The sequence below is a fragment of the Diceros bicornis genome, chromosome 28 (genome assembly GCF_020826845.1).
Source record: "Diceros bicornis minor isolate mBicDic1 chromosome 28, mDicBic1.mat.cur, whole genome shotgun sequence".
Classification (NCBI taxonomy): domain Eukaryota; kingdom Metazoa; phylum Chordata; class Mammalia; order Perissodactyla; family Rhinocerotidae; genus Diceros; species Diceros bicornis.
In genome coordinates, this window is record NC_080767.1 from 40728810 (window position 1) to 40742132 (window position 13323).

A 13323-nucleotide genomic window follows, 5' to 3' on the forward strand; every position below is an offset into this window, starting at 1 on the left:
TCCACACGTGTACCATTTTCCCTTGGTCTGAAGCACCTTTAGAACTTCCTATAGAAAATCCTTCAGCGAAGGTTTGTGAAGTTAAACTTTCCATTTTGTTTATTTTTGTTTTTGCCTTAAAATGCCTTTATATTGTCCTTGTTTTTGAAATATACATTTGGGGGGTGGAATTCTAGGTTGACACTTAGAAGATGTTATTCCACTGTCTTCTGGATCCCATCACTGCTGCTGTAAGGTCACTGTACAGTTGCCATTTTATTAGACCTAACCTTTCTGTTCTCTCTTCTGTTTCTAAGACCTTTCTGTCTTCAGTTTTGTCCTGCAGCCTCACTGTGATGGTTCCGGACTTGTGTTCCCTTTTATTTACCCTTCTTTGGATTCTTTGGGTTCTTGAATCTCTGCACTGGTGACTTTTACCAGCTCTGGAAGATGGCCAGCCAGTATCCCTTCAAATACTGCCTCTCCTCCTTTCGCTATTTCCTCTCCTTCAGGAATTTGCCTGGATTAGATGTATTTTGGACCTTCTTGTTCCCTCTCCATCTTCATTTAATCTCTGCATTGTCAGTGATATTATCAGAACTATTTCCCAGTTCGCTAATTCTTTCTCTGACGGTGTCTAATATGACATTAAACCCACCCATTGTGATTTACATTTCTTTGGTGAAAAGGACTGTTTGAAAATGGCCCAGAGAGCCCACTGTGGGTTGCATGGACAATGAAACACCAAGGGGCTTCTCCTTTCTCTCAGACAGAGAGATTGCACCAAAATGCAGCTTTCCATGGGACCGGTAACTCCACTCTGTTCAGCAGAAGGGGCTACAGCTTCCCCTACACCACGAGACCTCCAAGGGCAGGGCGGTAGGCATTCCCAGACAACTCCCATAAGGAACTGGAGCCCAAGTAATCTTGTGCTCCTCCCCCTGACAAGGCTGTTTCCCCATGCTCACACTATGAGAAAGTGGAGTCATGGGGTGTGGGTGACTGTGTCATTCTCTGGAATGCAAACACACTGAGTGTCCTGCAGCAGCTCTGGCCTCCATGCTGGCCTTGCAAACATCTCCTACTGTGCTTCCTCCTTGACCCACACCCTGTGAGGCTGTGGCGTCCAGCCTGAGCCCAGCTGTCTGGCATTCCAACTCACATCTTGCAGTTCCAAAAGTTCTGTTTGATGCTTTGTCTAACTGGCTTGGTTATTCTTCATAGTTTCTTTCTCATTACACACATTCCTAATCCCTTTCAGTCTATCTTTAAGTGTACTTATTTTGTACTATTTTTGTGGATCTGATTCTGCAGCCCGTGGTTTTTGTCGCCTCTGTGCAGAAGCATTTTGTTGCCTGTGTGATCTGTGCTTTTGGACAGTGAGTGTGTATTTCTTGGAACTCTCCCTCAGGGGAGTATTTGAGGCTGAAATTGAACGAGGATTCTCCCAGAGATGATTTGCATCTCCTTTTTCTGGGCACCCAGGAGTATCAACAACCCGGGATCTTACTTTAAATTCTCAGCTCCCAGTCTTTCAGACCCACAGGAAGTGTAAATTCCGTCTGCAACCTTCTTAAGTGCCAAATTAGAGTTACACGTGGTAGTAGTTCCCCAGGGCCGCTGTAACAAAGTACCACGAACCACAGGAATTTATTCTCTCACAGCTCTGGAGGCCAGAAGTCTAAGATCAAGGTGTCGGCAGGGTTGGGTCCTTCTAAGGGCTGTGAGGAGAATCTGTTCACAACTCTCCCCCACCTTCTAGGGGTCTGCTGGCCATCTTTGGTGTCCTTGGCTTGTGGACTCATCACCTTGGTCTCTGCCTCCCTCTTCACATGGCATTCTCTCTCTCTGTCTGTCTCTGTGTCAAATTTCCCCTTTTTATAAGGACACCAGTCATATTGGATTAGGGCCTACCCTAATGACCACATCTTAAGGTGACCACATCTGCAAAGACCTTATTTCCAAATGAAGTCACATTCACAGGTACTGGGGGTCAGGACTTCAGCCTATCTTTTGGAAGGGGCACAATGCAGTCCACAACACGCATTCTCAGGGAAGGTTTTCATTTAATTTCCACCCATTGTCGAGGTACCAGTAAAAGAACCTTCCATGGTGGTTATGGTGGCCGGAGATGGGGTGTGTTTCTAGTCATCCTGACATTTAGGGTGAGATCCTTTGGGGTCCCAGTCTTAAAGAGGGGCTTGCCTATTAGATGTGAGACTCTGGCGGGGTGGCGGGGATGCCTGGGCCTTGTCTTCATCCCCCATGGCCAGCCAGGCTGTACAGACTGGCGCTCCAGCTCACTCAGTTGGGCAAATGCCCCTAAGGAGAGAGCCAGCCTCTCTCTCTAGACTCCCGCCTTCACTGAGCTTCTGGAATCTATGGGTTTCTTCTTGATTACCAGCTCATTGACGAAATTAGAAATATTTTTTCATTGCCTTTGTTATTTTTATCAGGAGGACTGGTCAGAGTATCTAACCTACTGCTGTAGGCAGAACAATGGCCCCTCACAGATGTCCACATCCTCATCTCCAGAATGTGACTGTATTTGGAGACGGCCTTTACAGAGATGAGCGAGGTTAGATGAGGTCACAGGGGGCCCCAATCCAATAGGACTGGTGTCTTCCTGAAAAGAGGGACACCAGGGATGCGTGCACAGAGGAAACCCACGTGAGGACGCGGCAAGAAGGCGGCCGTCTGCAAGCCAGGAGAGGCCTTGGGAGACACCTGCATCTTGCACTTCTGGCCTCCAGAACCGTGGGAAAATAGATTTCCGTAGTTTAAGCCGCCCGGTGTATGGTATGATGTTACGGCAGCACAAGCAAGCCAATGCAGGCTGTGAGGGAATGGCCTAGAATGCGCTGAAGGGGACGAGGGAGGAGCTTCCCCACACCTGCCGTCCATCCCCACTGGCCACCAGCTCACACCAAGTGTCGTCCAGGCAACCGTCCACCCAGGCCACAGAAGAGAAGTGACCCCGGAGGAGGCAGAGGGACGGGGAGCCTGGGGCCAGTGCAGAGATGCTGGGCAGCTGTCCAGGGCGGCCCTCCACCTGCGCTTACAACCCTCTCTGGGGGCTGAGGGACACGTGTGTGGTTTGGCTTTTGGACGGGCACAGGCCGGGGTGGAGCAGGGAGGGTTGAGTGAGGAGGGCTGTGTTGGCCTTTGTGAAGGGGTCCCTTCCCCGGACTGGGTTGTGGTGCCCACAGTGTAGGGGAGACCACCTTTGCAGGCAAACGGAGTCCAGCCTGGACGTCAGGAAGACCTGGAAGTTCAGCCTGAGGAGCGAGCCCAGGGCTGGAAGCTCCTGAAAGAGGGGCGTTTTCACCTGGCCCATTGGGTCTCCCTCCTGGCAGTCAGAATGGGGAAGAGGCCCAGGTCAAGGTCCAGTCTGTGGGGGGCAGTGTGGGAGACCCAGGAGTGACCCAAGACGGGCTGCAGCCTGCTGAGGCTTTGGGGTCAGGCCAAGCTGGACAAGGCTCAGGTGTGACCTTGGAGAAGTCATGTGCCATGTCTACGCCTCAGTTTCCACCTACAGAAAGTGGGTTGTTTCCATCCTTCATCCAGGGAGCACACGGCGACCTCCACATCGGCCTGCCCGAGGGGCATCCGAAGTTGTCAGAACTAAGGGCTGTGATGCCTCGGTGTCCCCTGCGCGACCCGCAGGCAGCCAGCCCTCAGGGACCGGGAGCACTCGGCTCCGATCTGCTGCCCAGTGTCCCGGGGTAACCTCAGCAGGCCCTCCTCCCTGCCGGGCCTCCACCCCCGTCCACACACAGGTCTGGGGCTTCCCACCCTTTCTGTCTGGACCCCGCAGCAGATGCTGTTCATGCCCTCCCTGAAAGCCCCCCATTCCCCCCAAGTTCGCCCGCAGCTCCTGTGGACACCAGCAGCTTCCCCTCGAGCCACCACAGCTCCCTGTCCCAGCTGGGGACTTTCTCCAGGGCTGCCCAAGCTCACTCGGGGCAGTGGCGGGGGCCGGCCCAGGGCCGGAGAGTGAGGGTCCGGGCCTTTCCGACCCCCATGTGTGGACGTGAGAACACAGACCTGCAGGCTGGCTCTCGGTGGAGGTGGTGGTGGGACAACCAGGCCTCTGAAATTCTCTCAGAGAGGGGGCTGCCCCAGAGCAGGTGGGCCTCTCATCAGGTTTTCGGGGGCACCGGCTTGAGCTAGGCTCCGGGGCGCTGGGTCCTGCAGAGCGGGGCCAGGGAGGCTCCCACACTCTCTAGCTGTGCTGCCTCAAACACCTGAACTCGCCTCCTTCGTCTATAACAAAAATGGACATTTACTGAGCGCCAGATGTGCACCAGGCTTCAAGTCTCGCCTGAGCCTCACAGCCCCGAGGTGGGCCCTGTAGCTGGTTGCCCACCACAACGGACATGCTCCCATCTTCTCAGTAACAGGACCCCAACATTCTCCAGGCCACGCACTCAGCTCAGGTCCTGTATTTTCAGCCTCCTTGACGCCAGGAATGGCCATGTGCCCGAGCTCTGAGTAAGGAGGGTAAGGAGAAGCACTGCGCCAACCTCTGCCTCTGCCCATGGTCTTGATGGCAGGAGCTCCAGCAGCCACATTGGACCACAAGGCAACCATGAGGAGAGAAGCACATGCTGAGGATGAGAGGAGCCTGGGTTCAGGGGGCGGGGCACCAAACTACCTCTGGACTGCTGCCTCTGGACTACTGCTCCACAAGAGAGAAATAAATCTCTACCTTACTGTTCTGATTTTCTCTACCATAGGTCATAGACCCGCCCTCTAGAGAGAGTACTATTTTTATCTCCAACTTGTATACACAGAGAAGCAGGGGCTTATGGGGTGAAGCCCACGTGGCAGGGCTGGGTTTGAATCCCATCCAGATAGGAAGACAGTGGCGCCCGCCTCTGATAGCAGCTGGAGGAATCCGCAGGAGGCTGTGTGGGAACCCAGCACTGTGCCAGCCCAGAGAAGGTGCCAGGTTGGTGGCCTGGCATCATTTTCTCCTCCAGACGCACAGCCTCTGCCCGAGGCTGGGCCACACCCAAGGCCCGTGTCTGACCCAGGCCACTGTCCCCTGGGCCAGCACGATCCCAATGGGGCAGACCCTGCTGGACACAGACAGCAGAATCCAGCCACTCCCTTCTCCCCGCCAGGAAAGGCCCGCCGCTCCTGCAGAAAAGAACTTAGGTTTATTTGCAGTAAAAATCGTGGTCTGAAAAAACCTATTGGCAAATGTACAGCTTGTGTTCCATTTGGGGTCGCCACCAGCTGCGGGACCCCCAGACCCCTGACCCGCATGCACCGGGCTCCTAAGTGTTCACAGCTAATCTCAGGCCCCAGGTCGGAAGCCCCCCACAGGGCGTCCCGTCTCCTGCCGAACCCCCCATATCCCAGCCTGCGCCCCCTCCTGCTCTGTGCAGTGCAAAGACAGACCAAACCAGGAACAAGATTCAAAATAAATGAAAACAAAACAAAACATTCACAAAAACCAGGTTCTACATTATGTTTTCTCGATGTCCTGTTATCACGATGACTTGTTTCATGAGGAGCTCAAATATACATCATTTCTTTGCTTATTATTATAAAATCTCTTCCTTATTATTCACAGATATGTAACGGGAACTTCGGATGAAATAATTACAAACTTTTTTCCCCTTAAAAAGCAAACAAGCCAAACCAAACACATAACAAAACAAAACAAAACCTTTCTGACAACAGTAAACACGAAAGGGGCCGGCTGGTTTTCTCCCCGCCCGGCCTGGGCTCGCGCTGGGCCAGCCGAGCTGGGGGTCGTGCGCAAAGTGCTGGGTGCACCCCGATGATGGGGATTCGGGTCTGCTCTCCCCGAGGCCAATTCTTCTCCCCGCCCACCTGCCCCACCGCCCCCCAGATGTGATCCTGTTCACGCTCACTTCTCAAGCCTTTGCAGGCTGCCTTCTCTTTTCTCCTTGCCACTCACCATCTCTGACCTTTCCCCCTCCTCACCACGCCAGGATGCTGGGTGTGTGAGCTGAGCCTGCAAGCTACAAGGCTGACCTCAAGAGGAACCCCGGGTGCAGCGTGGCAACAAGCACCCACCCCAGCAGGGGCCAGCCTTCCCCAAGCCCAGCCTTGGCCTGGTCCCTGCTCCTTGCACAGGGCTGTGTAGCTAACGTGGCCCAGGTTTCCCCAGTAGCTTTGGCACGGAGGTCAGAGGGAGAGTGTCACCAGGTCTCATGCAACATCCGGGCAGAGGAGACAAGGTCTGGCCAAACCAGCCAGAGGTCAAGGGCCAGGAGTCAGGAGCGGGAATTAGGGGCTAGAGCCACCCCCAAGAGCACTTCTTTTGGGCTGGTCACAGCCCCAGTTCATGGGCTGCAGGAGCCCTTGGAAGGAAGACCTGCCAAGGCGTGGAACCAACATCCTGTGCAAAGGCTGGGAGGAACCCTAAGGACCACAGAACACAGGAGACCCAGACGGGGCCACCTGCACAGGAGCAGGGGGTCCTCCTCCTGGGGAGGAATGTGAGCAGCAGGGACCGAGTGAGGGAACACCCTGCTTTCTTCCCACCCATATCAGGGTTTATAGAAGATGCATCTACCTGGCAGCAGGACAGGACAGACACACACCTAGGATTCGGGGCAAAGAACAGTACCATTGACTGGGAGTAGGGTTGGCCACTTCATCGTTCCTAAGGGCCCTCCCAAGAGAGGGACCTGCCCTGGGGGGTCTCTGCATGCCCCTGGTGCAGAGGGACACGAGGAAGTCAAGGGGGACTGCACAGGCCCTCCTGCAATGCCCTCTTCTCTTACACCCAAGCACAGCTGGGCTGAGCAGGGGCTGCAGCAAACAGCCTGCTCTGGTCCCGTCTGCCTCTCAAGGCTGGAAGCCGCCCCCTGGGAGCAGCAGGAAACAGGCGAGCTAAGAGTCCAGGCCTAAGCAGAAGGGGCGGGGGAAGGTTCCCCTCTGCTGTCCCCAGCCCTCCCTGGGACAGCATCTGCTGTTCAAACCCAGGTTCCTGAATGCCTTCTCAACAAGACAGGGGCAGGATGAGCTCTGGCCTCAGCTGTCACCCAGAGCCTGGCTCAGAAGGCCACTGGCGCTCCCTCCCCTCAGCATTCTGATGGTGGCAGCCACAGCAGGGCTGGCCCCAATTTCCTCTATGTACAAGTAGTGTACCCAGGACAGGCCACCGAGGGCAGACTGGTGGTAGGACGGTTCACGTTTAGGATTCTGAACACCCTCCCCATCCCTATGGGCTGTTGAAGACTGGAAGGTTGGCGGGCATTTCCCCTCTGAGTCGCAGACCTAGAGATGGACTTCAGAGTTGGAGCGACTCTTCCAAGAAAATTGGCGAGTCCTGTGCACGTTCTTGCTGTCACTGGATGCCCTCCTCTTCTACATACGTTGAAGGAAACCAGCCGATCTGAAAAAGATGGCAAGGTCACGTAAGTGTGTGTGCGCGCGTGCTTGTGTGCACACGTGTTGGGGATGAAAGTGAGTAGAGCTTGTGGAGATGGAGGACCCTTCAAAAGGCTGGAGCTCTAAGCCAGACCTGCCCCAAGAGAGGCCCTGGCAAAGGGGCTAAGAGACTGGTGCTGGCACCAGCCCTGAGCAGTTTACGATGACCTGCCCACCCTCTAGCCACCAGCCAGAAAAAATGAAACCCTCTCCGGAAGAAAATAACGTCATCCAGAATCTCAACAGTGTTGAATACACAAGCTCAGCATTCAATCAGCACCCAGTGACAGAAATTAAGAGAAAATGCAGACAACAGAGACCAACCTACAGGTCATCCAGAGATCAGAGTCACCCGTCAGGAAACGTAAATAACTCTGATTTGTATGTTTCATAAAACTGACAAAAGCGCAGAAAATTTCACAGAAAACTGAAATCGGAAATCAAATAGAAATCCTAGAACTGAAAAATATGCAATGACTGCAATTAAGAATCCAAAAGAAGGATTTAACAGCAGACTAGACAAAGCAGAAGAGAAGACTAATAAACTGGAAGATGGGTCAATTGCAGGTAACTAGATGGAAAACCAGAGAATGGGTGAAAAACACATAACACAGTGTAAATAATATCTGGGCTGTGGTGAAAAGATCTAACATCCATGTGAATAGAGCCCTGGAAGGAGAAAAGCAAGGAAATGGAGCAGACATTCTACCTGAAGAAATTTCCAAAACTGATGAAGGACATCAAGCCACAGATTCAAAAATCTCTACGAATCTCAGAATGAATAAGGGAAAACCATACCTCGGCACATTGTAGTAACCCTGACAAAAAACAAAGGCATTTTTTTACCTTTAGCCCAGAGGGGAGCAGTGCAGACCTTTCCTGCAAACGAGCAACATTAAGAACACAGCCTGGGGCCGGCCCCGTGGCTTAGCGGTTAAGTGTGTGAGCTCTGCTGCTGGCGGCCCGGGTTCGGATCCCGGGCGTGCACCGATGCACCGCTTCTCCAGCCATGCTGAGGCTGCGTCCCACATACAGCAACTAGAGAGATGTGCAACTATGACATACAACTATCTATTGGGGCTTTGGGGGAAAAAAAAAAAAAAGAGGAGGATTGGCAATAGATGTTACCTCAGGGCCGGTCTTCCTCAGTAAAAAGAAAAAAAAAAAAAAGAACACGGCCTGGCTTTTCTACAGAAATGATGGAAGCCAGGTGACAATGGAGTGGCATCATCAAAGTACTGAAATGAAATATCTGCCAGCCCAGAATTCTACACCCAGTGAAAATACCTTCAAAAATGAACTTAATACAACTGCTCACAAAATGGAAGCAGGTCTCACAGAGAGATCACTGATTCCTGGGGGAGAATAACAAGGGGAGAAGAGAAAGCTTTTCCTTACATAGAATGGCCACTTGGAACAGTAGGAGAAACGATAGTTAGAAAATCACTATTTTTACAGCCATGATAGAAATAATTGAATAGGCAAAACTCCTCAATGAATGCTAAAACTAGTAGGTGAAAGTTTAACGAGAAACAATATATTTATCTGATTTCAAAGTATTACCCTGCAAATTACTTATTAATTACAGTAACTTCACAGTGGAGAAAGCTGGCAGATACCACCTTAACCTCGTGATTGAGGTTAATGTCACAATAAAGGACAAACTGACACCATATATCTCCTGATAGGACATTACGGCACTGAAAAAGATCCAACATCCCCATTGTGGTGTTGTTCCCACCAAAAATATACAACCTCTATTTAATCATGAAGAAATATCAAACAAACCTAAATTGAGGGATTGTCTACAAAAATAACTGGCATATGCTCTTCAAAAATGTCAAAGTCATGGGGCCGGCCCGGTGGCGCAAGCGGTTAAGTGCGTGCGCTCCGCTGCGGCGGCCCGGGGTTCGCTGGTTCGGATCCCGGGCGCGCACCGACGCACTGCTTGGCAAGCCATGCTGTGGCGGCGTCCCATATAAAGTGGAGGAAGATGGGCACAGATGTTAGCCCAGGGCCGTCTTCCTCAGCAAAAAGAGAGGAGGATTGGCGGATGTTAGCACAGGGCTGATCTCCTCACAAAAAAAAAAAAAAATGTCAAAGTCATGTAACACAGAGAAACGCAGAAGAATTGTCCCAGATGAAAGGGAATTGAGGGTCACGGCAAGTAAGTGCAATTCATCGTCCTGGACTGGACCCATGCCAGGGGAAAACAGCCAGAGAAGACACTCTGGGGACAACTGGTGGAATTTGCTATGGACTGTTGATCAGATAATCATACTATCTCAAAGGGACACACACTGGAGTCTTTAGGGCGAAAAGGATATGATTCCTGCAACTGACTGTCAAATGGTTTGGAGAAAAATAAGCACACACACTCACAGAAAGAGAGGGAACGCAAATGATAAAGCAAGTGGACAAACCATTCTTCACCGGCAAATCTGGGCCTACGGGAGTTCTTTGTGCCATGGCAACTTTTCTTTAAGTTTGAAATTATATCAAAATAAACTACAAACATTTTACAATGAGAACATGAAAAAAAGGAAGTGAAATAAAGATGTGTTCAAACCTAACAAAAACTGATAATTTATTAGCAGATTCACACTAAAAACTAATACTGAGAAGAAGGAACTTCAGGCAGCAGGAACACGGTCTTGGGTGGAAATACAACGAGGCAGGAAGAAACAAGGAGCCCTGGGAAAGGTGAATAGGTAGTAGATATAAATGAACACTAGCCGCTTACAATAAAAATAACATCTTACAGAGTTAAAAAATATGTAGAACTAAGATCATGACAAGGCCTGCCCCAACGTTGGGAGGAAAATGAATATAGTCAAAAGTTGTAGGGTCCTTGCATTGTCTGGGAAGCAGTAAAAGTACTGATTTAAGATGGTGTCTCTCAGGAGTCAAAGTGCACACCGTGATCTCCACAGTAACCACTTTAGTAATAGGAAAAGAATGCGTAACTAACAAAGCAATCAAGGGGACAGGAAGTGAAATAGAAAAAATATCGATTAATCCAAAAGCAGAAAAGAAAGGAGAAAAAAGGAAGGACTAGATGTGACAAATAGAAAATAAACAGAAAGACAATGGATTTAAGTCTAAATATCTCAGTAATTACATTAAATGTAAACGGACTACATATACCTATTAAAAGGCAAAGACTATCAGATCAGAGTGGCTTTAAAAAATCTGAATATAATAAGTTTTACCTTATACTTATCTTAAATATAAGAACACGGAAAAGCTGAAAGTAATACAAGAGAGAAAAAAGTATGCCATGTAAATCACTACTCCCCGCAAAAAGCTGGTGTCTCTGTAACAGCAGATAAAGTAGGCTTTACAGCAAGAAAAACTGCCAGAGATAAAAAGAGACATTTCATAACAGGGTCAAGGCAACAGAAACATCTAGTAACACTCTAAACAAGTGGTTCTAAAACTTAACTCCACATGGAAATCACCTGGGAAACCAGTTGGCTTCCCAACTAGGGCGAACACCCAGGTATGTGCTTACTAAATCACAGCCCCAAGATGCACCTGGGAGCTAGTGGTCCCAGTCCTCTAGGTGGCCGTCTAGGACTCAGTGGCCTCACACTTCTGAAGGGCTGTTGGGTGGCAAATGGATCAGCCTTGAGGTCCTCAAAGGGGCAGACAACATGCTAGGTGGAGGCAGACCAGTTCCCGCCACCTGGCAATGTAATGGCAAGCGAAGGCAGCCAAGGCTGGCTGACCCTCTGCAGCCCAGTGTGCCTGCCTGCAGGCAGCTACAGCCCCAAGGAAAGCTGATGTTTCCTGATCCACTCATGGAGCCCCAGTACCATTGGGTGGGTGCTGAGGGGGCCTTACAAAATGGCAGGAGCCCAGCGAGGACTCACGGACCCTACTCAGTCCTGTGGCCTCCCTGCCTGCAAAGTGGCCTTGGGCACATGCAAGTGACTTGAAGACTGTACAAGAAACTTGTCTCCCTGCAGTGACCACAAAGGACCACAGACTAGGACCAAGCACAGATACAGGGTTGGGCAGGTCTGGATCCAGATCCGACCTGGCAAGCTGCTCCCTTGCTGTGTGACCTTGGGTCATGGCCAGTGTCTGGAGCCTGAGGACACCCAGACTCCTGGGCACCGAGGGAGCTGGCACAGGGTCGTGCCGTGGTGCCAGCCTGCCCAAGCCCAGCCAGGTTCGAGCAGGAAGGCCCACCTCCCTGAGTTCTGCAGTGAGGCTGGGCGCCCTCTGCATGGGGGCCTGGGGACAGGGGCCGGCTGCACTCACCCGTCCATTCGTCTCGCCCTTCCACCAGCCCTGGTCCCCACCAATGCGGCTGTAGATCTTCACAACGTCGCCTTCCCGCAGCGAGAGCTCCCGCATGTCCCGGGCAGCAAAGTTGTACCTGGCCACGGCTGTGCCAATGACGCGGGGTGTGAACACTGTTGGGGGAGATGGGCAGCATCACACAGCCGCCGGCCAGGGCCCAGCCAGGGCTGCGGGCCCTCAGGCTGAGCTGGTCTCTCCCCCAGTGCCTGGCCCTAGGCACACAGAGGAGGGCCGTCAAGCAGAAAGGCCCTGGAGGGTCAGACCGGGCTCCAACGTCAGGGCCCCTCACTTCCCTGCGGGTGCCCAAACCTGTGGGCCCGTGGCCTATGCAGGTCCCCCCATCAAGGGGGTCAGAGCGGCCACCACCCACACTGGGGGCCATCGCAATGAGCGTGCTTGTGGGGATGAGAGCAGATGCCCACGCCCTGCCCGTCACAGCTCCTGCAGGGCCTATCCCTGTGTGCCCAGTGCACAGGTGTCACGTGGCCAGTGGACAGCTGAGGGACCGTTGCCCCACTCCCAGTCCTCACTCTGATAGAGCACCTCGGACCGGACGCTAGAGCACCAGTGCCTGACTTCCCTCATGTCCCCAGTTCCAGAGCCCCAAACCAAACTGGAAACCCAGCTGGACCAGCTCGGTCCAGAACCCAGGAGTCCTGACGGACAGGTGACGACGACTGGTGGAGTCACACGCGCAGCTGCCGGGGCGGGCTTTGACTGGGAGCAGAGGGCCGTGTGGACGGGGCCGACCGAGACCCCGAACCCTGTGCCCAGGTCCCACAGCTCCCCCTCACGCCACCGAGTGGGGCCCGCCCGGGTCTGCCCCCGCCTCCCCCGAGGGTGGCCGCCCAGCGGTTTGCCACCACCAGAGGCAAAGCTCCCGATGAGCAACAGGGACGGTGGCGATGAGCTGGGGGGTGGCCATCGGGGGAGCGTGTCAGACAGGTGGTGGAGTGAGGAGGGCAGCGCCGGCCTGACGGTGTCCTCGGGTGCCTGCAGCCCCCTGCCCGCGGAGCCCCTTCTCCCCGTCCTGCTCCCCCCGCCTCCACCCCACCAGGCTGCGGGCAGCTGTGGACACTCTCAGGCGGGGCTGTGGGCCAGCGGGCAGCCCCGTGCCAGGCCCCCCGCCCCGGGAGCAGCGGTACCTGACCAGAAGGGAGCAGAGGAGCCCTGAGAAGCAAAGCTCAGACCCTGCGGACTGAGAAGGGAAAAGCTGCAGGAAGCGCAGGGAGCTGCAAAGAGGCAGAGAGAACGTGAGAGGGGCCAGGGGGCCGCGCACTCGCAGGCACACGCAGTCAGAGGTCGCAGGGACGGGGCCGGGAGGGGCGGGGGACAGCGCAGGGTCGAGGCCCACCCGGGCACCGGCGCAGCCTGGCCATGTCTGAGCTGCCCTCACTCCACCTCCCAGGACGTGTTTCCTGGGACCCCCACCCCGGGCAAGGGGCTTGTGCGAGGACAGATACTTCGCACGGCCCAGCCCCTCGCCCAGCACACAGTAGGCGCTCACTAAAGGCCAGGCGTTCCTCTCCCGGCTGCTCTGTCCAGGTGGGACCGCGGCGCTGCAGGCCCCTCAGCTGGAGGAAGCAGGGTGTTCAGTGGACAGAGTCCTAGGCTGGA

General features: G+C 53.4%; 1 protein-coding gene across 2 annotated transcripts in view; it reads right to left on the bottom strand.

The window, feature by feature from the left end:
• Window positions 1-5834: 5834 nt before the first annotated feature.
• The window catches only part of VAV2 (vav guanine nucleotide exchange factor 2), a 193300-nt gene continuing 185811 nt past the window's right edge, over window positions 5835-13323 (bottom strand). The window contains exons 26-28 of one of the 2 annotated variants that reach the window (XM_058524427.1): window positions 12852-12938; window positions 11665-11819; window positions 5835-7360 (exon numbers count right to left, since the gene is read on the bottom strand). In XM_058524427.1, coding sequence (XP_058380410.1) covers window positions 7313-7360; window positions 11665-11819; window positions 12852-12938 — 290 coding nt within the window. In that variant the 3' untranslated portion in view covers window positions 5835-7312. The remainder of the gene's footprint in view (window positions 7361-11664; window positions 11820-12851; window positions 12939-13323) is intronic. The other variant, XM_058524428.1, reaches the window with a different exon arrangement.